The sequence below is a fragment of the Camelus dromedarius genome, chromosome 4 (assembly GCF_036321535.1).
Source record: "Camelus dromedarius isolate mCamDro1 chromosome 4, mCamDro1.pat, whole genome shotgun sequence".
Lineage (NCBI taxonomy): Eukaryota > Metazoa > Chordata > Mammalia > Artiodactyla > Camelidae > Camelus > Camelus dromedarius.
The window spans coordinates 72502552-72527492 of record NC_087439.1 but is presented as its reverse complement, the minus strand read 5'-3'; the positions used below and the strand labels follow the sequence as shown (position 1 = coordinate 72527492).

General features: G+C 39.2%; 1 protein-coding gene across 3 annotated transcripts in view; it reads right to left on the bottom strand.

The window, feature by feature from the left end:
* The window catches only part of FTCDNL1 (formiminotransferase cyclodeaminase N-terminal like), a 33382-nt gene that overhangs the window by 5917 nt on the left and 2524 nt on the right, over positions 1–24941 (bottom strand). For 2 of the 3 annotated variants that reach the window (XR_010380674.1, XM_031452053.2), the window contains exons 3-5: positions 22447–22542; positions 21152–21304; positions 3819–4004 (exon numbers count right to left, since the gene is read on the bottom strand). Coding sequence is in view for 2 of the 3 variants with exons in the window: in XM_031452053.2 (XP_031307913.1) it covers positions 3819–4004; positions 21152–21304; positions 22447–22542 (435 nt within the window). In the remaining variant the exon portion in view is untranslated. Of the gene's footprint in view, positions 1–3818; positions 4005–15620; positions 15837–21151; positions 21305–22446; positions 22543–24941 lie in introns of those variants that run through there. The other variant, XM_031452060.2, reaches the window with a different exon arrangement.

Genomic DNA, 24941 nt, shown 5'->3' with positions numbered 1-24941 from the left:
TTTGTCCTTATTTATGTTCCCCATGAGCTGGCCAACTACAAACTTTTAAAAGGAATTTGGTTTAAAAGATTTTGTGTGTTTGGCACTGACTATGGGTGTTAATCATTTCTGAGTTCACTTTTTTTCTCTTCTGTTTATAATATTCTCAGGGAACTTCAAAACAGAAACCTGTTTCCTTATAGATTCTGCTTCCTCTTGGGTACTGTGTAGATTAATTTGTCACTGGAAAGTTAACTGTAAGTGTTCAGTTGATAGCGCCAATCATTTCTATTTAATTTTTTTGGGAGAGAAATAAATACAGCAACAATATGCTGAGGCTTTTCTGTTTTGATGGGAGGAGTGGAAAACTATGTTGAGAAACACTGATGTAAATTAAAAATGTTAGAAAAATATACAAAGCCATTAAATTTAAAAATAAGAAGAGAAATCACCATGGTTGGAGTCTAAATTCATTGAAAAATAAGACGAATAACATTTCTACCCTAACGACAGGGTTATTACAATCCTACTTCAGTAGATATTTCTTTAAAAAATCAAAGCCTTTTACTCCTCCTTTACTTAAGTGTTTCTTAAGGGAGAGTTTGTGCAAGTAAGGTAACCTAAGATTTTGGCTGATTGTATGTCTTAAACTCGAATTACACTCTTGTTTGTGCAATATTAGAAGCTAATTGTTTATCCATATCCCTTATTCATTGTTCCTCCTTGAAACATTTTATCTTTCTATTAGAATCTGCTTTGAGCCTATTAAGTGAGAGGGTCTCTCGATGAATAATGGTCTACCTAACCTTGGCATCTTCTAATTTTCATGTGTTTTGCACAAACTAAGGTTCCTACCACTTGGCAGGAGATATTAGCAAAAAAAAAGACATAAGGGGAAAAAGTTGTGCTATTTTTTCCTTATCTTGAATCTTTCATCAGCAATCTGAATTAATGCATTGAAACTCAGCTTTTATAAAATTGACCACTGAGAAACCTTACAAATCACCCTTTATGAAAGATGATAGAAAATAATCACAAGATCAGGTTAGAGAAACATGAAAATAAGTTGGAAGATTTAAGAATTTTAAAACATTTTTCTTGCAAATATATAAGATAAGTAAAACAAATAGATGCATATATATTTTTTAATATTGAGATCATACTGTTTATACTACTTTATACTCTTTGGCCTTGACCCTGGCTGTTCCCTCCACCTGAGGACTTTTGTCCACCACTATGCATGGCTGACTGCCTCACTCCCAGTCTCTGCTCCAACGCTGCCTTCACAATGAGGCCTATTTTGGTTTGTCCCGTTTAGAAATCACAATTCACTAGATGTCCACTGTCTCGCTCAACTTTTTTTTTTTGACGGTAGTACTTGTTTCTAGCATACTATATAACTCATTATTTATTAAGTTTGTTATTTATTGTATCTCTCTTCACCCCTTCCCCACTGGAAATATAAGTTTTTTGAGGCACATAAATTCTGTATTTCCCACTGATGATAGTGCCTGGCACATAATAGCTACTTAATAAATACTTGTTGCATTAATTAATAAACTACAAATTCTCTCTACCTTGTATTGTATTTTCTATGTTTAAAAATTCTTCCAAAATTTCATACTTAATTGCTTGCATAATAGCCCTTCACCTAGGTATGCCATAGTTTAATCACTTTCAAATATTGAACATTTATGTTGTTTTCAGTATTTACTATTATAAATAATGTGTGATTAAACACACTTGTGCATAAGTACATAGACCTTTTATTGTTTCCTTAGGAATAAATCTACTTCCTTAGAATAAATCTATCACTAAAACTAGAATCTCTGCAAAGCAGTTACATATATTTTTGGAGCTCTTGTTAGACATCACTGCCTCACTTCTCAGAAGTTTACCCCACCTGATGCTACCATTAGTAGCACGAGTGTCTCTGCATCCTTACCAGTATCAAACATGACCTTTCAAATGTTATCTGTAGACATTTTTGTGCCAATCTTGGCATATTAAAGTAAACTTAGGATTTTCAGATGTTAATAAAATTCTCCATGTTAATCACAGATCTCCGTGTGGAGTGAAAACAGAGAAGAAATCAGAAATCCCGATGAGTTGTCCGTTTCAATCAAATAAGGTAAAATAGATGAGATCATCCCAACCCTAGACAATCATGAGGTGAGACGGGGGAGCACTGTTCACTTTGGTTTAAACAGTTGCAAACCGAGTTTGTCCTTAGAAGACTAAAGATGATTAGTGACAAAGTGAACATTTAGTCTTTAAACTCAGATATACTTTTTATATCAGGTTAAAGTTTTTCCCAAATACCAACCCATTTATTCTCACAGAACTGCAGAAATGTGAATTAAGGCTTTCAAAGGATTGCCTCACCTAGACTACAGCCAGTTCTTCTGTCTTCTAATACCAGTATTCCTGCTTCCAATTCCTGCCCACTGACTGGAATCCCAGTCACCAGGCACTGCACTGACCAGGTTTGGTCTTTGGCAGGGCTCAAATTGGAAACCAGGAAATAGCTTTCTGAAAATTTAGTTACAAACATACCCTTCTACGTTTGTGAGACAAATCGTGGGAAAATATGAGAGGTTCAAATTGGCACGGAGCAATCAGTTTCTTCCTTTTTTCCATAACTAAATACTAAAACACATTTGTAATTGCTTTTTTATAAGTCTTTTCTCTACAAGGAAGAAAAAATGGCCTGTTAGTACTGTGTTTGGCACTTAATAGACATTATTTCAACTTCACAGTCTCATGAAGGAGATAAAATTATGTTCATTTTATAGATACGGGAACTGAAGCTTAGTGAGACTAAGGAACACTCAGAGGTCACAAGGCCAATGAACAGCAAGGCCAGGATTTGAGCACAGCCTCAAAGCCTGTGTTGTTTTTACTACACAGCTCTACTTGATTCCAGGTATCTTTGGCTTGAGAGCAGAACTCTGCACCAGGGATTAGCAACCAAAAGCCTAAGTGGAACTGCGGCAAAGCTGTGCCGTGAGGAAATGTCTTTCTTATGGTTGCCCACCTCTTGCTCCTTGGGGACCTAGCATTCTAGCAATTGCTAAAATATTTACTGACTTCAAAAATGGTACCTAACATGGTTTAATCTATGATCTCCACAGAAGATATCTGATACTAAAAAGACTCAAACAAAAGGCACTAGGATGGTGAAGGGAAGAGAATGGGGATGGAGTTTTGGGTGGGGCACTACTGCTTTTTCCCAAGGGAAGCCCTAAGCAAGGGGGAGGGCTGGAGTAGCAGAGAGAGGCTGGAGTTGGGGAGATCCAGGGGAAGGGAGAATATTATTCCCGGTGTTTATTCTCTCTGTTCTAGAAGTCGGTTGTCTAGAAAAGCTTCTCTCCAGGGTACCTCTAGAACTGAGTTCAAGCTAATTCCAAGCATCAGCATGGCCACACTGGGTGTTCAAGTACTGAAAGGCTTTCTTACCAGCTAAAAGTAAGCTCTACCAAAGTACCGTCCCCATCACAGCCCAGGATCCAACCTCACCCCTGGTACAAAGGCAGGCCTCCAGGACCTGCCCCAGTGTCAACCATTCTCATCATCACTGGCCACGCTGCAGGGCTGGTTATTTATCTTGAACATCACTCTTGGGGTCTCTCACTGAATATCTGATAAGGGCTTCCAGCCTCTCTGGTCAGCTTATTGAAGGCGTGGGTAAGAGTAAGAGCCAAGAGGAGACCCTCAACCGGTTCAAGGAGCCCCAGCAGTAACCCTCCTGCATTATGTGGGAGGGACTAAATGAAGGGGACCTCAGGATTCCCTTCTCAAGTTTAGAAACAAAAATAGAATAAAGCCACACTGCAAACCTGTTAAACCACATCTCCGAGCAGGTGCAACTCCCAGGTCAGGTTCAAGAGCACTGAAATCCCTCCTTGTGAACCAGCCCAGCTGTTTCCTTCTCTGGACAAGAGAGCGCTTCTCAGGCAGGTCAGCCTCACCAAAGAGAAACACGCTGCAGCCAGGAACGCGTTCGACCAGATTCTCGGCAAGGCCTGTGGGCAGTGGGAAGTTTTAACAAAATTAAGTTAAAATCAGGCCCAATGAAAGAAAATAAAGCATATAATGTTTTTACTGTGGTAAAATATATTTAACACAAAATTTTAACCATTTCTACATGTTGAGTGGCATTAAGTGCCTTCTCATCACTATTGGAACCATCACCACTAAAGCATATAATTTATACAAATTTTAAAAATAAAAGTTTGAGCATAATTAATTTTCCCTTGAAGTGAGACTCAAAATAAAAGTTTGTCTTTGTACAGGGAGGCTAGAATTTCAAAGTCATTACAAATCTAATTCCATAAGGAAAATCAATCAATAAGATGGGTGAAATTGGTAACTTTCAACTTTCGAACAATTTTATAACAGCTTCAAATTGTGTATACTGTTACGAGAAAGAAAAAGTTAGGACTACAAGGGACAGACCTGCACTGTCCAATACAGTAACCCCAGCTACGTGTGCTATTAAATTTTAATTTTAATTAATTAAAATAAAATGCAATAAAATTTTTTTCAGTTGCAATAGCTACATTTCAAGTGCTCAACAACCACGCACAGCTAGTGGTCTCCCTATTGATACAGAGCATTTCCATCATCACAGAAAGTTCTACTGTACAGCACTGGGCCAGATATTCTGTAAGGAAGCCCAGCATTTAAATATAACTTTATGGTGGCTGCTCTGAATGACAACATTTCTTCATCCTCTTCCATTTTTATTTCTAGATTCTGTCTCTGATTTATCTTTGCAAGGCAGATTATAGAATTACTTTCCTGGTTTTTCTAGAGAACTGCTTCAGGGGACTGCTGTTTGAAACTGATAGCACGTTTTCGTGGCACTAATTACAGTCCCCTGTAAGGATACAGATAGTTGCTTTATTTTTTTTCCTGATGTGTAAAATGTAGGTATTTAGAGAATTCTGGTGCTGGCCTGGGACAGCAGGAGTGTGGCCCTCCTTTATTTGGAGGCATGTCATGGAACAGCAGAGGCTGAGACGGGGCCTGCAGCCACAATAAGCACAGGGAACTTCTCCAACCACAATTTGTATGTTTCTAATGCAGACTGCCACGATGGTGGGAGGGTGCAATGTGGAGGACACTAAAAAAGATTCTGTACCTCTGGGTTGTATGAAATCTGGGGAAATATGCTTTCTCTGAGTCACAGACTCCAGCGTTAGAAGCCCGTGATGTCGTAGACACCACACAGCTGAGAAGATCTCCCTAACTCACTAAGTGGTCTCTGCTTCTTTAACTATTTTAAGATACTAAAGGTCTATGGGCTTTCGGGGGAGGGGGCAGATGCCAGGAACACATACAGCCAACAGAAGTTTAGGAACTGTAAAACAATGTTTAGGCAGTTACCTGAGTACTCCCCTCAAATCTGGAATAGGAGAGGATGGGGGTGACAGAAGAGACGGAAAAAGGTTTAGGAGAGTTAAATGTTAAAATGTCTTAACATCTGCCAACTCCCCAAATTGTTCGGATCACTGATATATGCTCCAACCATAACTTGCAGTGACTCACGCTTTGGCTGTCGCAGGAGCCTAAAGCACAAACTGTGATGCTAAAGCCTCTCCTTCTAAATAGAAACAGTGTGACCGGTTTCCTGGCTCTGCCCAGTTCTTGGCCCAGCCAGGCCGGCACCTCTACTCGGAGCCATCGTTCTGGAGTATTGCATAAGTTTATAAAGCCTAGAATGCTGCAAAGGAGGATTCTTGGAGGCCGGTTCCTAAAGGGCAAAGCAGGGGGAGATACTTGCAGCAGCCACTCCCCACTGTCAGTAATTGAAGGGTTAAGGGCAGGGGTAAGTTTTGGTTTAGTAGAAATAGCACATGCTTTTGAGACCAGAAGATACTGGTTTGAATACCATTTCTGCTCCTTAATAGCTTTTGGAGATCTTGAACAATTTATTTGACATCTCTGAGCCTCAAGTTCTCTATCTGTAAAATGAAAAAGAAAAAGAAAAAAAGCTTTCTCTAAAGCACCAACCCTGTAACTAAAAATCTAGCAATTAGAGGGAATAAAAATAAGAATTTATCCTACCTTTCCTAGATAAACTGTATTTCAGGGTAGCCAGATAGCCTGAACTGATGAGGCAAAGATTGTTTTACCAGAAACAAACACAACTAATAAATGTGGGAAAGATGACATAATTAGAAAATCACCACTTTGCAGGCAGGCCCTAAGAAAATAATTGTTTCAGGCAGATATCATCAGTGGATGAAACCCTCATGAAAAGTCAGTTAGGAACAGAGGCAGTTCTCTTTTGCATCACCAGATGTGAGATAATCAGATGTTGTGGTTTCCTGATAGGACAAAGAAAAAGCTCACAGGCCACCTTTAAAGAATTTTTGTCAAAGACAATTGAACTGCAAGCCTATCAAGCCCCTGGAGCTAACCTAAAGTTTGTAGGAAATGAGAGGGATAAAGATACAAATTAAATGACACCACAAGGGAGCAAACAGCCAGAATGTGGGAATTCTATAGGGCAACCCAGTAGTCTCTGCAGCCAGTGAATAGGAGGGGGGAAAATGGGGGTGGGGAACTGGTCTTATTCAAAAGAGACAAGAGATATAACAATCACCTCGATGTGTGAACCATGTGTAGATCTGGATTCAAATGAGCCCATCACAGAAAGACATTTGCTCAGATTATACACTGGGTGTTAGATGGTACCAAAAAAAAAAAATCATCATTTTGTTGGGTGTGATAATGGTATGGTGGTGATAGAAGAAAAAAGAAAAATGTCCATATTGCTTAGAGATATAGATTAAATATGCAGGGGTGAAATAATATGATCTTTAGAATTTGCTTTAAAAAACTTTTAATGAAACAAAAGGAAAAAAGCAGGAGATAAAAAGCAAGGAAAGGAGAAAAAAATAAAGGAAGTAAAGAACAAAGAAAGAAAGTAAAGGATGGATAGAGAGATTAAGATTAGATAAACTAAGAAATGCATCTAGCACAATGCCTGGTGCACAGTACCCAGGTTATGCACATTCTTTCCTTTTTGCAAGCCCACTCTGCTGTTCTGAATTCTGAAAGTTCTGAATACCTTCCTGGACTGGTGTGTCCCTACTTACTAGAAATCCCCATAGATTTTAACAACACTCCTCTTGCATTATCTCTTCGACACAAATTCATGGTGGAAAGAATCAAACTGAATTTTTGTTCTCCAATGAAGAAAATAAAATATTTCAAAGAAGTGTCCCAAATTCTGTTAGAATACTTGCAAGCTATTTTATTTGTGATATAAATTGCATATTCAAAACAGGTAGTTTTAATTGTATCATTTTATTTTCACAACTAATCTATGGAAAAATCATCCCCTGTACTGTAATTTCAAATGCTCATCTCATGCAAACGGGCCACTTAAAGAAGATAAAAGTTCTGAAGACTTCAGGCTCAAGTCTCACAGTTTTCAGGTAAGTGGCATTATCAATTAAAGCAAACAGTTCTGTGCTCATTTCCTATAAAGCCATTGTTCCCCAGACAGTGGAATCAAACATTTCCAGAGGAGAAAATTTTCCCATTTTCAATAAGTCCCAAGAAACCAGAAGTTCTGAGATTATCCCTGCTTTGTCCTTCTGCTCACCCTCCACTGAGAAATTCATTTCTCCCTTTCGTGTTCATGTAGTATTTTACAGCTTTTACTGATGGAACATCAAATCCAATCTACTTGTACTATATAGTTATTCATGGATTTTCTTTCTCCATCTAGGTTTCAAATTCCCTGAACGATCAACTTTGTTACTTTGAATGCATTGAATTTGGTTCCTAAGCACTTCGCAGATGCTGGACACTGAAAACCTGGAATAGCAACATCCACTCCAAACCTACATGTGAGAGTAAAGGCTGTGCTAACAAAATGAGGACAGGGTTTAAGACCAGCAGGGGTACAACGCATCCCTGGTGAGAAACCACACGATCAATTTTCCATCATCGGCATCATGTTTCATGAGTGGTCCTCCCGCCCCCAGCTGTCAGAGCCACCTGCAGCTGTGGGCTACCTGAGCCAGTCAGTAGTGTCAGACAGGGAAAACACCCGAACCACCTTGTGCTGACAGAGTGCGATGCCATCATGCTGTCCTGAAACAGGCAAAGCAGAACTGCAGCTTCCTAAATTGCTCTTTATTAAAAGACCAATATTTTCTAGTTTTTCCTCCGTTCTTGACAAGTTTTTCCCACCACTATTATTAGTACTTCTGATCTTTCCAATTTCACTAGTCATATTCTAAAATAGCTGATTTAATGACAATATTTTTAAAAATATAATTTAATCCTCATGGTTGATCTTATGTACTTGAAAATGATTTTTAGTAATTTCTATACCCACATTAGTTATCACTTTCAGCCCTAACTTTAGAGACTTCTATGAGTTTGGTACATTTTATTCCTCTTTGCAAAAGGAGGATCAATTCAATGAGACGAGAAGTTTAAGCTTCATATTCTTAACACAAATGTTTATTTCTAAGCCTGTAACAGACGTAACTGTGGCTTAAATGTAATATTTTATCGAGAATATGCACTTTTTAAGACAGTATTTAACAATCTGCTTCATTAAATGTATTCACCTGCCTTAACACTAACACGCACTTCATGTCTACAGTGGTCTTTAGTATCCTTTCCCCTTCTGTTTTTGTTTCTTTCGGAAGCATTTTAGGACTACTGGTACAAATGGAGTTGAGGTTGAACTGTTAGACAGAATTGCCTTTCAGCAGCTCGAGGAACGTAACTGATATGCTTGGTTTTCTTACATTTTCGATAGCAGTTGAAATGCACAGCTAGGAAAACCCTCAAGCCTGTCACTCTCTTTCCTCTAGGAATAGAGAAGTTCTATTTCCCCAGCCTGCGGTATGAACGTGTGGCTTGTTATTATTATTTTTAAACCAGAACTCTAATGATACTAAAGAAGGCTACTGACACATTCTCACAAGTGCATACCAATCAAAAAAGAGTATTTTTCAGCCCCATCACCTCACACTCGATAAACAGCAGAGGGGGAAAAAAGCACAGAATCTAAAAATTAAACTGGGTGCTAGACGTGAAATCTTACAAGCATCCTCTAGTTTTAGTATAGCTCTCTTAATATAGCCAACTTTTTTGTTTAGTTGATTTTTTTATTTATGTATTTTTTAATGAGAAGGAAGAAAAAAAAAAAGATCCTCTACCAGAAGCCATAAAAATCTCTCAGACGGTAAAACAGATAGCCCTAAAAGTTTTCGCCTAAATTCATACACATACCTAAAATAAAACTGCCCGATTAATCTTGCTACAGTACTTTGAAAAAGAAGACATTTGAAAATACAGTGTAGTTGTGATACTGCACTGCCTCTAATTAAGTGCAGACTAGGAAAAATTATTCTTAGTCTATGGAAGAGGGGGTGGTGGAAATTTCTCTCTTTGCAATTCAAAATTATTTTAAAGATGGAGCGTTTCTTTTCCAATGTCTTCATTAAACAGAGCTGTTAAGAATTGTCTCCCAACCATCCCCAAAGAGCACAAAGCTACCCAGTATTCGCCCCATATGCTCGGCTTTGAAGTGTGAAGCTGTGACCATCCCACCAGACTCTTACGCCACCATCAAAGCCATCTCATTACGCCCAGCGCTGAGAGTTAAAGCACGGGGCCGTAACCGCTCCAACACAAACACTGCATTAACAAAGCAACCGCAATATTCCTCCCCCACATGGCTAGAACTTGAAGAAATTTTTACCATATGTACACACGCACGAGATACGAAAATTTATTGTGCTAGAACATCATTGAAAAGTACATTAAACACGCTGACTAGAACTGGATGTTATTCTAAGGGACTGGAAAAAAATAAAATGCAGCTGATCTTTATGATGAAAGAACAGAAACATTAGGCTGAAAAACAAGATCAAGTGCAATTCCTAAATTGCATTTCTACTGACACATTCTGTTGCCTGTTCTTTCTTGAGGGAGCAGAAAACAATTTAGGGGGGAAAACAAAACTCTACTGCGTATCACTGGATGCTACTGTTTACTCTATCATGTTTCATTTCTAAAGGACAAAAAAGCTTACTAATAGTGCTATGCTGATAACAGCGTCTATGATTCAAAGCGAACAGGACTTGCTAAGAGAAAGCAATTTCACTGGTGTCTCGAGTTGTCAATTTACCACTGGCATGGCAGTAAAAAACAAGATGCAAAGAAAGAGCTCATCACATACTAACAGAAATGGGGTCAGGATAAGTACTTGACTGATTTTCATGTAAAAATTAACCTATAATCATATTTTTGAAACATCTGTACCTAATGATTCCATTCCTTTCTTTTTGCTCTGGGGAAATCCTTATATTTGTATATAGGAAAGACTATTCAAGAATAGTCACTGCTACATTATTTGTATTAGAAAAAATGGGAAATAATCTGAATGTCTTCAAATAGGAGAATAGAAAAAATGTGATATATTCATACTATGATAACTATACAACAGTTAAAAGGAACGAGCTATATGTAACACCATAGATATATTTCGAAGCTACCTTGCTGAATAAAAAAGTTATGGTATAACAATATTTACATTACAAAAACATACATGAACTACTATATTGGATTTATGAGTATATACACAGATATAAATAAAAGCATGGGGAAAATTCTGGATTGAGTGTGAGCATACCATACCGTAACTCAGCAGGGGGTGGTTCAGGGACCCAGGATTGTAGGTGGTGGACAGAGGTGAACTTTAACCTTATCTGTACTATTTGAAATTTTGAAAAAGAGAATTAATGGAAAGTTCCATATGAGGTCTAGTAAATAAAACAGTTGTGAGAACCCTTTGTTCTGCTGCTGTCTTGATGGAAAATTATGAGTAAGTTTCTTAATGTTTCTGAGTCTCTTTTCCAGCTACAGAATGAAAGATTTGGACCCGTCCTCTACCTTTATTATAAACATGAGACTTATGTGCCCCCAAACTCTTAATAAGCCATATAACTTCACGGAGACATAGGTATGGTATATTAGCAGTTTGGGATACATTTTACACTTATGTCTTTACATCCAAGAATCTAAGAAGCTTACTATTTCCCTGCTTATAACATATACTTTCACGGAGACTATGAACAAAGAGCTTGTTATTCCTTTGTAGGGCATATGCGGATACAGCTACCACTTTGTGCAGACATGATATTGCTTGTTTAAAGAATTACACTTTCCTGAGTGACCTAACATAGGTAACTTACACTATGTTCAGGCATTTGTTTTGTTCTATCCTGTGGTGCTCTGATTGTTTCAGGTGCCGAGTTCATGGCCCCAGCTTTCCTGGGGGGAGGAACTCTACGTAAATGGCAACAAGACAGGCCCTCCAGCGCTGTTTGGATGTTCACAAATACCTCTTCATTTACCTTCACAATAGGTCTCTGAAATACATTCTCAATATCATTTTGCAAATGAAGAACTGAGATGGGAGAAGCTGTCTGCTACAGAACTTGGAATTTTAGAGCTGAAAGCACTTCAGAGATCTCCTGCTCAAGTGGTTTTCAAACATCTTGTCGTGCAATCCCTTTTCTCAAAAGGCACCTTATTTGGAATCTTGATAACATAAAGCAGAGAAGAGGGAGCCACTCTCTTTATGGTGGAGGGGGATAGCCTGGGCTCAGCAACCCCCTCAGTAAGGCCCCAGAGAATCAATAAAAACAGTGACAGCTGTTTACTGGTGGGAGGCAGGGGGCAAGGGGCTTTACATATGGGCATTATTTCTGGTATTATTATTATTATTATGGTATTATTCTCCCTTGTACAGATACAAAACCAAAAAGAACTACAAAAGTGACTAAACAGTTCTCCTAAAGTCAGCTGGCAAATATGTAGAAGATCTGCGATTTGAACTCAGGTTTATTCAGCTCCAAAATTCTTACTCTGTCCACTAAGCATTTGGTTTCCCTGCCTAGCTGTCCAACGCGATGCAACTATTTAGGTTACACTGATCAAAAACTCACAGGCACATTATCTACACATACGTACTGCATGGGTGGGATTGGAATTGGCTTGTTGCTTCCATATAGTGCACTCCCTTTGTAAGGACTTCTCACTCTCTTTCAGGGGGAATTTTAAGAAGCTGAGGATCCCCCAAAGAGTGGTCAGATGGGATATGACAAAGCTTTGGGGATGGCCTGGAATCTCTCTGCTGGTCAGTGTAGCAGCAATCATAAACAGTCTTCAGTATAAAGCCCACTTGCCACAGCAAGGAAGAGTTAAGGTGGCTCTCCCACCCAACTAGAGCTCCCCCAATGCCAAACAAATAGTTTGCGTGAGGTAGTCTGGTCTCCTTGTGTGTGTCTGGCTCCCAGACATCTTCTGTCTTCCTGGTTCCCAGCCACTGGACACTGACAACACTCAATCTCTCAGCAGTCTTGAGCCCATCTCTAACTCTTGCCACTTGCTCCCAAAACAGGTCAAGTCCTTTCCTTTCCTTCCCATAGTCCCTCTCCTTTTTACCACCTCTCAGGGGATGCCTGTTTCCACACACCCATGCCTACCACTTTAAATCCCCTTTTGGAGGAAAATGCTTCTTGCCCACTACAGATGTTTCTGTCTGCATGGAGAGAGTTCAGCTGGTCTTACTGCCTATGAGTTAAACCGTGTCCCCTGCAAAGTTCATCTGTTGAAGTCATACTCCCCAGGACATGACCTTACTTGGGAATAGGGTCACTGTGGATATAATTAGTTAACATGAGGTCATATACTGGAATAGAGTGGGGCCCTAGTCCAATATGACTGGTGTCCTCATAAAAAGGGGAAATTTGGACACAGACAATATACAGGGAGAATGCTATGTGAATGTGAAGCAGGCCACCTACAGCCAAAATGGAACAGTTCCTTCCCTCACAGGACACTCAGAAGGAACCAGCCCCGCCGACACCCTGATCTCGGACTTCTAGACTCCAGAACTGTGAGATAATAAATTTCTGTTGTTTAAACCACCCAGGTTGTGGCACTTCCGTTACTGAAGCCCTAGGAAATTAAAACACTGGCCTTGCTTCCTGCCAACATCCATTCCCTGATGGGGATTTTGGGAGAGAGGCCTACCCCTTCCCCCTTCCACCTTCTCCTTCTCAGGAGCTGGCCGTTGGCAGAAAACATTTCCCTCCTTGCCATTAGCTTGCCAGGGGCAGGCGGTGCTGCCTAGGGCGGCCTGTGACTGGCTGGATGATTCTACTTCTCTGGGTGGGTAAGCCCAGCTGTCATATTAGTTTTATCAGTAAGAGGTAGTATTTCCACTTCTCATCTGCCTTTCTCTTTTTGAACCATTGAATTGGTTTAAAATTTGTGAAAGGAAGAAGTGTGCCCTGTATAGTGCCCTTCTCTCAAACCCCACCCCCAGCCCTCTTGGTGAGGTGGCCTTCTTCCTTTCTGTACTCTACTGCTGTGGAGTAAACTTTGCACCCTGCTTTCCCAGGCCCTCTCCTTTTGGTTGTCAAAAATTCAAACATGAACACTGGCTGTTACTTCTCACTATAACAATTCTATACCTGTCAAGGTAGCAGATAACTCCCTGTCCAGGAAATAGTCACACATAAGCTATAGGGGGAAAAAAGAAAAGAAATGTACAATTATTATCTTGAGATATTATCTTACCATATATTTTTGGTTAATTAAAATTGGAGAATGAGTTATTTAATATATACAATTGGGGCACACAATAAATGACAATTTAATTAACAATAATGTTGTAATTATTATGCATATCATTATAACCATATGTTGTTGTCATTACTATGATCACATGCTCTGAGTCTCCTGAGAGGCACACCCTTACTTCCCCTGTGGAGACCAGGTAGATGGACAGGGGGGGTGCACGAGGGGCTGCACAGATGGGCTGATGAACTTAATCTTACAGGCCCATCAATGCCGCTAGCATCACTATATTATTTCTTAAGAATTTTCTGATCGTAGTGGCCTTGACACTGGAAGTCATGTAAATGCTATGAAGGAGAGATGAAAAGGAAAAGGAATTCAGGGAAAATGCTGCCAGGTTAGGAGTCTGGGCTCAAAAAGTTAGCATGATATCAACCATCTGCTATAAATCCCGTTAGGTGCAAATTCCCTAAAACACCATCAACAATCACATAAATTTAATCTCTGGGTGTGTATATATATATATGGATATATATATATATCCATATATATATATACTGAACATCAGAAAACTTAGAGCCCCTAAACTTTGAGGCCCCCAGGGCTGCATCTGCTAGTAAAGGGTGAAGGTTAACATCTCCCACAATGACCCATGGCTTAATCCCGGGTATTCTAGGAGACCCTTCCCCTAGGTGCAGTGGTGGTGGGGAGTGGGGGTCTCCCAGTTTTAAACTATAAATCTTACAAGTGACTGTTAGACTAGGGAGGAATTACAAGAAGTGTACTGTTGGCAGCAAAGATTTCATGCACCTATTCACCCCAATTAGAAGATTCTTATGGTACATTTATTTTTGTCCAGCTTTTCAATAAAGCGTATGCAATACACACCAAGAGTGAAACAGGGAGGAGGGAAAGCTGATACGAGGGTGTGCTATCAAGCCAGTCATGGCTGTAAGCAACTGGGCCTTGATCCTGCTGGAATGAGCCTTAGAATTGTCCATCTACCAGCTCAGGTCCCCCCACTGGTCAACGGGTGCCCCATGGGGTATCACTTGCTTGGACTTTACGTTGCTGCAGAGCCAAAGTGAGAGGAAGAGAGCAGCTTTTTCAAGTATGGTTTGTTCATCAGTAATTGCTGGTCTCGGAAGAACAGCTTAGTTCATCCCAGTTCTCCCATTGGACCTTTTCCTTCCTCATTAGTAGCTCTGTTTTACAGTGGTAGATATAATTCTATTGCGTTTATTAAGTCTGTAGCAACATACATTTATGAACAACCTGGTAACTCTCCTTCATAGTTAAAATGTACTCAAGTCACTGGAAATTAATTTTGATATTTTAAGTACTTTCTCAATGCACAATTCCTTTTTTCCCCAGCTTTTTATATGGGGGCAGTATCCTATAATTCTTAAAGTAAATGCTATGTCCTAAAACTATGTTAACATATGCTTGTAAAATCAACCACTGTTTTTACAGCATGGCAATGGGGGCAGGGCTAATGGTAGACAGACCTGTATCAGTACCTCAACATCTAAACTGACTAATCTCAACAAAATCCAAGGCTGCTTTTTTTATGAGACAATCTCCATAGCAACTGGAGAATCAGAGTAGAAAATTCTTAAAGTGAAAAGTTGTTCCCGATTTGCCAGATCAGACCATGTTTTGACAATCTATAATAAGGTAATCAAAGGGTCTTAAGACTATCACACAAGTGTTGATGTTGTGTGAATCTGTCATGGCACATGTCCTCTGAGTCATAAAAATACTCGAACAAACATCTAACAAGGCTGATAATTCTAATCAAATTCATTAATGTATATATTTTAAGATAAATCAAAAAAAATCATGTTAAGAGCTATAGCTATAGCTATAGCTATATTTATATAACCTACCTAGCTAGCATTCTATCTTTCCAATCTTCTAAATAATGTCAATTTATAAAGCACGATATAAACATTATTTCATTTGATTAATGACATAAAACAAAAAGCAAGTTTCCATATGATTTACAAAATTTATAGCTACAGTCCTCACTTTTAAAGCTGAGCATTATGAACGTACATGTCAGGCAAGCCCATTTTCACTGGCACGTCACTGGGGGCATCTGCCTGAGAACCTTCTGCCTCGACCCGTCCCCTCCATCCTCACTCAGTCCTTCTCAGGAAGGTTTCTGTGTGCATGAGAAACAAGGCCATGTTTCAGAGACACTGGCTCCCACACGTGAAATCCTGAGTAAGGAAGAAATGGAAACATACAGGCAGCATGATGGCCCACAGTAATCCTTCAGAGAAACTATAAAACATTGATAGAAGTCCAAAAAGTGAGACTAAACACCTTGAATATTGAGTTAGAAGTCAATTTACCTTTGATTCTAAATTAGGTGAATTTATTGTTCCTGAAGGACCCAAGATAATCAAAATCACCAAGAGGAACTGGAGAAGTAGGGACATCCAAGTACAGATGGGAGCGCAGATCCCTATGTTTGCTTTTACTTCTTCTAAAACCCCAGGAAAAAGATGGTAAAGGGATCTATTTTTAAAGCAATGACTCAAACAAACAGAAATGGAAGAGGAGGAGATAGCACTGGAACTTGGAGAGCAGATACAAGAGGAGCGGAAGATCGAGCCGACTCTGGACAGCAGAGAAGCAGCCTAACTTACAGCATAGGCACCAGAAAATAGTCAGAACTGGCAACCTCACTTTGGGAGAGAAGGTAAAGGCATAGTTCCAAACAGGGAGACTGGTGGGATGTCTCCTTAAGCAGCAGTTAGATCCCACCACCTCCACACAGATAGGTAGATGCCCTGCCCCAACCCTGGCAGAAGACGCAAGAGGTAAAACACATGGTGTCTGGGCTGGGGGATACTGGGCACAGTTGAGGGCAGTGGGGATTAATGAAAAGAGATGAATTAAGGGAATATTTATGCACTAAATGCTGAGACTCCTCTAGCCCTTGTCTGCAACTAGACCCCTAAAACATGGACAGCTGTGTGTACCTTCCAGACTGAAGACTGGAGGATCCTTCTCCAGGAAACTTGAACAGCCCAAGAGGAAAGATCCCAAAGATCCTGAAATAGGGGTTCCCCAAAGAAACAACTCAGCCAGGTAGACCTGCAGCTGACAAACCCAAACCAAACCCAAAAGACTCCATTCAGTCTTTTAGTGTCCACTCTTGGAGTAAGCAGCCAACCAAGGATCATCAGAAATCCGAGGAAAGCCTTTCAAACAAACAGGAGAAAGTGACCTGGGGGTGTGGAAGGGAGAGGGGTGGAGAATAGATACCATGAGGAAAGAAGAAATTATCAAAAATTATCCACTGATGCTGCATTCAGGAGACATGACCAGGATGTTATTTAAAATAGTAAAATAAAAGGAACGTTCAGAGAGTAAATAAAAGCACTTGGAAACTAATTAGAAGAAGTGAAAAACTTACTGAAGACTTGAGATATAAAGTAGAAGAAATCTGTAAGAAAGTAATATAGAAATATAAAGTGATTTTAAAAAGAGAGAGAGATAAAGTAAATATAGAGAACCAGTACAAGAGCTGCAATATCCAAATAATGAGGCTTCCAGAAAGAACTGAGAAAATGGAAGAAATCACCAACGGAATAACTCAAGATAACTGTGCAGCTCTGAGGGACAAGTTTCAGGGACTCAAAGGGCCTACCACAGACCCAGCATAATGAATGAAAACAGACCCATACAAAGGCACATGACAGAAATTTCAGAACACTAGAAACAAAGTGAAGATCTTACAAGCTTCCAGAAAGAAATGACTGATCACATACAAAGATCAGGAATCATAATAGCTTCAGAAGTGTCAATAGTAACATGAAAATAAGAATTCAATGATACATCCTCAAAACAAAGGAAAACTATGTCTAACCTAGAATTCTACACCTAGCCAAACTAAAATTTAAGTGTGAAGGAAGGAAAATGGCATTTTCAGACACACAAGTTCTCAAAAATGTACTTCCCCACCTTTTTTTTTAAAAAAAGAAAGCTAGTAGAGGCTTTGCCCCACCACAACAAGGACATGCACTAAGGGGAAAAAAGGACACGTGGGGTTCAGGAACCAGGGTATCCCAAATGGAGAATGAAGGGAACACGCAGGGTAAGAGTAACGGGAGATGCCATGATGACAGCAGATTGAGGGTAACTGGTCCTAATGGGACGAGGTCAGCGTTCTAGAAGGCAGTTCTAGGAAGATGAAATTCAGAGAACATTCAATGCACAGCATGTTCTATCTGAATGTATGGAGAGATGTCATTATTGACAGAGTTTGGGGTTAAACAGTGGTAAGTATATAAAAAATTAAGTAAACAATCAAAAAGATAATGATCAATTCCAGCAAAAAGAAAAAGTTGTACAGAAAGGGTAAAACAGTAATAACATCCTCATACTTCATTTTGTGTGTGTGTGTGTGTTGGGGATAAGGGGTGGGGTGCAAGGAAGCTAAATTCTCACGTTCTGCAGTGAGAAGACAATAGACAGTGCCTAAAACTGAAAAACCAAGAAGTACCAATGTAGGTGTGATACTTAGATATCTGGAGTTGAATCCTAAACAATAAGATAAAAGAGCTGAAAGTACTTGGCCCAGGGGAGGAAGCTGAAGTGTGTGCACAGTGAGAGGGAAAGGGAAGCTATGGAAGTCTTAGAGTTTGCGGAACAAACTCTAAGGTTTGACTTTTGGCCATGTGCATGTATCATTTTGATAACAACAAAAAGAAGTAAAGAGAGGAAGGAATGGAAGAAAGAAGGGAAAGAGGGAAGGCAGGGGGGCCAGGGAAGGGGAAAAATGGAGGAGGAGAAAAATTTTGGAGACATAATAGAGATAAAAATGAAATGGAGCCTAACAGATCAACTGTGGTTTTTATAGAAAATGAAAACCAAAGTCTAAAACATTTTTTAAATTATAAGCTTTTAAATAAATATAGACTAGATCTCTGTGTCTCCTAGCTCTCAGTTTTATACCCAGCTGCCAAATAGAAGCACGTAAAAATGCACTCGTGCTCTTTCCACATCATCTGTAAGTGATGACGCTTTCATACCACTGCTTTGCTCCCCCGACCCCAGCATCTTACGGAGCCTCTCCACTCTCTCCATTCCCTCTTAGGCTGCCACCACCTTTGCAAACTGGCCTGCCAGCTCCCTGTCCATTCTCTGTCATGTAGGCAGAGTAATCCTGATAAAATTCAAAGCCAATCATAGACTTTCTTCCTTAAAACTCTTTAATAGTTCCCACTGCCTTTAGGATAAGGTTTGAGCTCCTTAACCTGGCATATAAGACTTCCAGATTTCACCCCTGATTACTTCTGGAGCTTCATTTCTTAACATTCCCAGGACTGCCTTTCCCACCTCACCCCATCTCTTAAGTTCTGGTCAGTCACACTGCAATCCTTTTATATGTCCTCAAGCCCAGGCTGCTCTCTCCTCTGGGTCTTTGCATTGCCTTGCCCTTTATTCTAGAAGTTCTTAAATTAAAATTATATGCAGAATTATGTGTGTGTATGTGTATGTGTGTGTGTATATACACAAATGCGCATGCATAAAAACTTGCAGTGGATTTTGACATTGTAAGTCCCCTGAACACTAACTTTGGACCCCATTTTAAGAACCCCTTCTTTTCCCTAGAGTTGTTCAGTTCACAACCTGCCCAGCTGTACACAGTGGCTCTTCTAACATTCTTTTTGTTCGTTTGGAGGATTAGAGGCAGAAAAATGGAAAGATGGAATAAAAATGCCTTTGCTTTCCTACCTTAAAAAAAAATAACCTCTTCCTTAAGGTGTAAGCAAGCTTCCAGGTGATATCAAAAAGTTCTGAAATATGTTATTCAGAATCTTTGCATATGGAACATACATGAATTACACATATCAATATTAACTATCTTCTATGCCACTGGAATGTTCTCCATTGCCCTTCCTCCCAAAACAGGCTTGTTAAATTATTATTTTAAAGTGGTTTCCCTGAGGAGGGGTCATTCTAGTGAAAAGCATCCCGCCACTGTTCTGAGAACAGCAAGATCCTCGGATTTGAGTACTTCTGCCTCATAAGAATGCCTAATTAAAAAAAAAAAAAAAAAAGAATGCCTGAGTGTGCTGTTACCAAAAAAAAAAAAAAACCTTAAAAAAATTTGGATGATATTAGATGAACAGCTGTGTAGAAAGGAGAATGTAAAAATAAGAACTGCATGTTGGAGCATCAAAATAGTAACCATGTACAGTATATGACTGTTTTTAATCAGATGAAGATTGAAGCTATTATATTTCAAATCGAATGTTATAAATTAGTTCAAGAATGCAGCTGAGCTCTCATTTAATTAGAAATGTCCATGTTTAAATCATGAGGTACAGTAGCTGCCAATGAAGCAAAAGGGCAAGGGAAGGGAGAAACACTGTGTCCAGACCCTCCTGTTGTCAACTGTCTCCTAACGCAGGACGAACATCTGGGGTGGACTAGTCCTGATGTAATGAAGAACTTCATGTACTAGCTAATTTGAGATTTAATGTAATTGGACATAATTGTTTTGAAGACAATTAAAATCATTATTCTGGTCTGGACAATTCTGAACTCATTTTTGTGTAAAATGCATTCTCTTCCATGCTGAGTTTTAACTCCTTCTTACATGAAAAGTAAAGCAAATTTTGGGCCACGATTTCCCCGGAAAGAATCCATAGATTGTCAAGTCATATTAAAATGCAGCACACGCAGTGAGGTACACCTTTGGAGACAAGTCTCATTTCCTATTTCTAGGGCTTGATGTAGCTTAGCTGGAGTCCAAATCTACATTCCAAGAGCCAAACAATTCACTATTATCTAAAAATGAGGCAACACCATAGAGGGATTTCTGAGGTCATACAGAGAAGTATTCAGTCATCCTAAGGCGGACTTTTCCCCAAAGGTTATGAGCCTCTGCATCTCCTAATTAACCGTGGTGCAGCTAGACAGTCCAGGCAAAAGGTCTTTCTTTTCTCTCAATTTGCCTAATTCAAAAACACCTCAAGTAACATAGCTCAAATTTTCCAAATTAAATTTACCCCTGGGGCTGAAATCAAGCCTCTGACAGTTCAGTTCTAAAGAAAATCTTAAAGAGAGTTGTGCACATGGGGAAAAAAAAATCAGAGGAAAAAGGGAAAAGGGGGTAGGAGTTAGCATTTAAGTGGGTTTTCAACCTCATCATTACCCTTGCTCAAGAAAATAGGACACAGATGGGCAAAACACACCATCATTCTGCCCTAAAGAGTCTAAGGAACTCATTAGAAACTACTGTTGTTTCCCCATGATCTATCGTGAATTTGTTAACGGGCAAAATGACTGATTTGCCGCATCCCACAGCATTCAGTGTCCCAGTGTCCTGGGGTGGAAAGTGGAAGGATGAGTCACAAAGACACAGAGCGCCACTGCGCTCATTGTTGAAGCAGTTCTTCAAGATCAACTTTTCCCAGGAAACCGAGGAGTGACTGATTATATTGCCACAAGCTGTTATGACTTGTGAAAATGGTTTCTATTAAGGAGTAACACACTACCCCAAACTTTCTCTTACTTCTGGCCACAGCTCCACACTCTTCCACTCTGACACCAGAGAGAGGGTAAATGGGAATCAGGTCCACTGCTCCCAGGCAAGGGTGAATCCCCTCCTGAACCTCCATATCGATAGACCGGAAGGCCTCCACGCAGGCAGCCAGAATGGAATTGCCTTCACAATGTAAAATTGTAAAACAAACAAACAATAAAATCAATTAAACTTTCAATCGCATCCAAAGAAGCAGCTATAATTATTATTGTCCCATCAGTTGTTTTTCTTTTGTAATACATATAGAAGATTGTTTTTTCATCCAAAATAAATGTTTCCCCCCTCCCCACCAAATGTCATAAAGTTTCACATTTCTTCTAGCTCTTTACTTCCCAAAGTGGAGGAAGTATGCAACGTTTTCAGCCTTGAAAAACTTTGTATTTTTTTTATGATCGGGTAATTTACATATTTCAATTTTATCAAATTAATCTGATAAAATTCCCTGTTATTTTCAGAATGTTTTATGAATTTACATTAAAATATATACACAAACATAAATTTTAAGTGTAAGTATTTTAGTTTTGCTCTTGTCTAAGTAATTAGATTTTTGCATTAAATTATTTTATCTAAATACGTATTGTGAACATCTCAGAGTGTTATGTTATTACTGTGAGTTTTCATTAGCAGTGCAGTATGACCGTTTCAGCAAGAGAGATACTCAACAAAGAAGATAATCGGTCCCGTGTTTGCTGGGAATTATCTATCAGCTCTTTGCTTTCCAAACATACCTTTTGAAAAAAGACAATCTGCTAAGTTGAAATCAAGTTTATTTGAAAATATTTTAAACACTTTATCAAGCAATACTTTACCAAGATAATACAGGTTTTTGTTTAACAATTATGATCCTTCAAATTCAAGCTGTCCCACTAAATCTTACAGCAGGAGGCCTGAAGCTTATTTCATTTCACCCAATGGACCAACTCAAGATTTCAGGCTCCTGACCCAAAACACAACTGCTTAGCATGTTTCACTTCATGTTAACTTATCAGTGAAATCAAGGCTGACTTCAACACTAATACTTTACAGGTTAAAACTTGAAGATATTTTTCTTAACCACAAAGGATATGGGATCATCTTCAGGGAAATAATGCTATTAAATATGGGACCCCAAGGTTCATTTTAATGAAGAGGAAATGGAAAGTATTTGAGATGTTCATGTTCAGAAAAAATGATGAAATGCAGACTTGAGGTAGACTCCCTACGTAATGGAGAGGAGTATTCAGATTAACAGAAGACATATGTCAAAAAAGAACCTGAAATCTTACCTAACTCTTCAACAGAAGCTGCTATTGTAATGACTGATCTGTTGTAGTCCTGATCAGAAAATATATTGAGCACTGATACTTCATGATGTTTCTGTCCTATAAAGAAAACAAAACACAAACGCAAGATTTTTTTTTCTGTGATAAAAACTTAATACTTTATTTCTTCTGATAACAACTTCATTTAGTTTAATAGAAAAAGTCAGGGGGGTGAACTTTGAAGTGACATTGACTGATCATGAAATTCGCAGGGAGTAATGTCCACTTCTGATAGCGTCCTCTATACAACCAGATGGCTCAGATCAGACACGAGGCTTCGGTGTCTATGAGAGACCTTCCCTTGCACTTGCTACTGAATTTGCCAAAGTTCCTTTAACTCAGTCTAAGATGGTAGCCTTTTCTTTCAATCGCCATATCATATCACTTTAAATTCTGCTCCTTATCAATCTCATCTTTTAGGCCTTGTCAATTTTTCCTCCCAAAACCCAGAAATCAAACTGTCTGGATCAAAATCTAACATCTGGAAAAACCAGGTTAGGCCAATTAGTGCCTGGAGTAGAGATTTCTGGGTTACATGCACCTGCCTATTAGAAACTGTTTTGACTCCACCATCTCCTTTTCAGAGGCCACCAACAGCCTTCAGATGTTAACGACTTCCAGCCCTCAGCGGCCTGTGACTCACTTGAATGTGTAACCTGGAGGAGAAAGCTGCCACACCCTTGTACGGCAGCCACATATAATCCCACAGTTATTTTTGAAGTTTACAAGCCTGGTTCAGGCTCCTTAGAAATCCCTCGTATGCCTACAAAAGCAAATTCAAAGTGAAGGACAAAAGTTTTCAGGCGGTAATTAAACCTTTCATTATGCCATTATACCTTTGTCGCCCTGTCCCCTGGCAGCTTAACAATTAATCTTTTCAGAGGAGAGGAAAAATAAGTTACATGCAGGCACTACAGAGCTTACAGCAGCGACTACACTACTAATTTTAACAATGTGAAAAGATAAACTTATGTCACTTACTCACAGCCAAATGAGCATCTACTCAGCCTTGCCCCGGTGTAGGTCTAAAATTTATAACTCAGGTTGCCTTACATAATAACTTTTAGGCCATTTAAATGTTTTCACATTGCTTAATGGGGAAAAACATAGGTGATACAGTTTGATTCTCCTCACTTAAAAATAAATGTCTTTAAAATATTTGTAAAACAACAGGTCATCTTCTTAACTAGTGCTATCCTCCCTGCATTTTTAAAACCACGAAAGATGGGGAAGGAACAAGATCATCCAACCTCTTTTTTAATGTATTTTTTTCCAACATACTTAAGCTTCTAGAAGAACAGAGATAATTTTATTTTTTCATCCTAAATCTTCTTCTGAAAAGCTTTTATTCTCAGTTTCAAATGATTCAATTGAATCAAATGCTGAAAGAATGAAACATTCTCTCCTGCAATTTCTTAAGCATGCATATAGAAAAAAAAATTACCGCTGGCAGGAGCTGTCAGTATGAATCTCAGCAGAAGTAAATTGTTTGGTATTTGTAATGGAGTATAATAGCTATAATTCCATTTGAGCTGCTGCCACTAATAAGCTGATAAAAACTGTGAGTTGAGACCCAGGCATCCATCAGTGTGTGGCTTCCACAAATGTCTCTGCCCAGTCACTTAATCACACAATGTGTCCCTGCATATTCACCCAGTCCCATTAGATGTACCATCTGACAATGAGGGGCCCAAGCTGGCTCTTCCAGCAAAGAGAATGCAAAAGCACAGCTGCAGACTGACTCCAGAGTTTCCTTAACAGCAATTATCAGGAATTTTCATAGACATTTCCAGCTCCCGCAAAGTTGTGAGACAGTTAGCTTAAATGTGTTCATCGTTAGAAATGGGCTGGGGAAAAACACTTCTTTCTCCTGAAAAGCAGTAACCAAATCAAAAATGACAATCAGAAATTAAAACAGACTGTCGCAAATGCTTTAGGGCTGTGACCCTAATGCTCACCTGTTGCCAAAAAGTTGTTGCTTTAATAACACAGCTTTTGTATTTCAATGATTGTAAGTCTGTAAATACATTGCATTTTGTGTGTGTGTGAAAGTAAAAACAAGTGCTATCTAGAATTATATGTCATGAATACTTCAATGGGGTTTAAAAAAAAAAAGAGTAGTATCTCTTATAGTAAATACTGGCGCAGGGAGTAAGGAGGCTTGAGTTCTGGTCTTCTGAATCGCCAAGTGGTCTTACACACATCACTTAAATGCAGCTGCCTAAGTCTTTATATGCAGAAAATGCAGTAGAAATATTAACGCTGTAATGATGGCATGGGTTTTGAAAAGTACTCGGTATTTGGCAAGTTTATTTTTTATTTAACCTGCTGAATAAAAGTATAATGTACAATTATGCTCATTCTATTAATGATCATATAAATGGCCCACGAGGGAAACATTAAACCTTCACGTAAATATATCCTTCTTGGGAGCCTGTCAATATCCTGAACAATGTGCA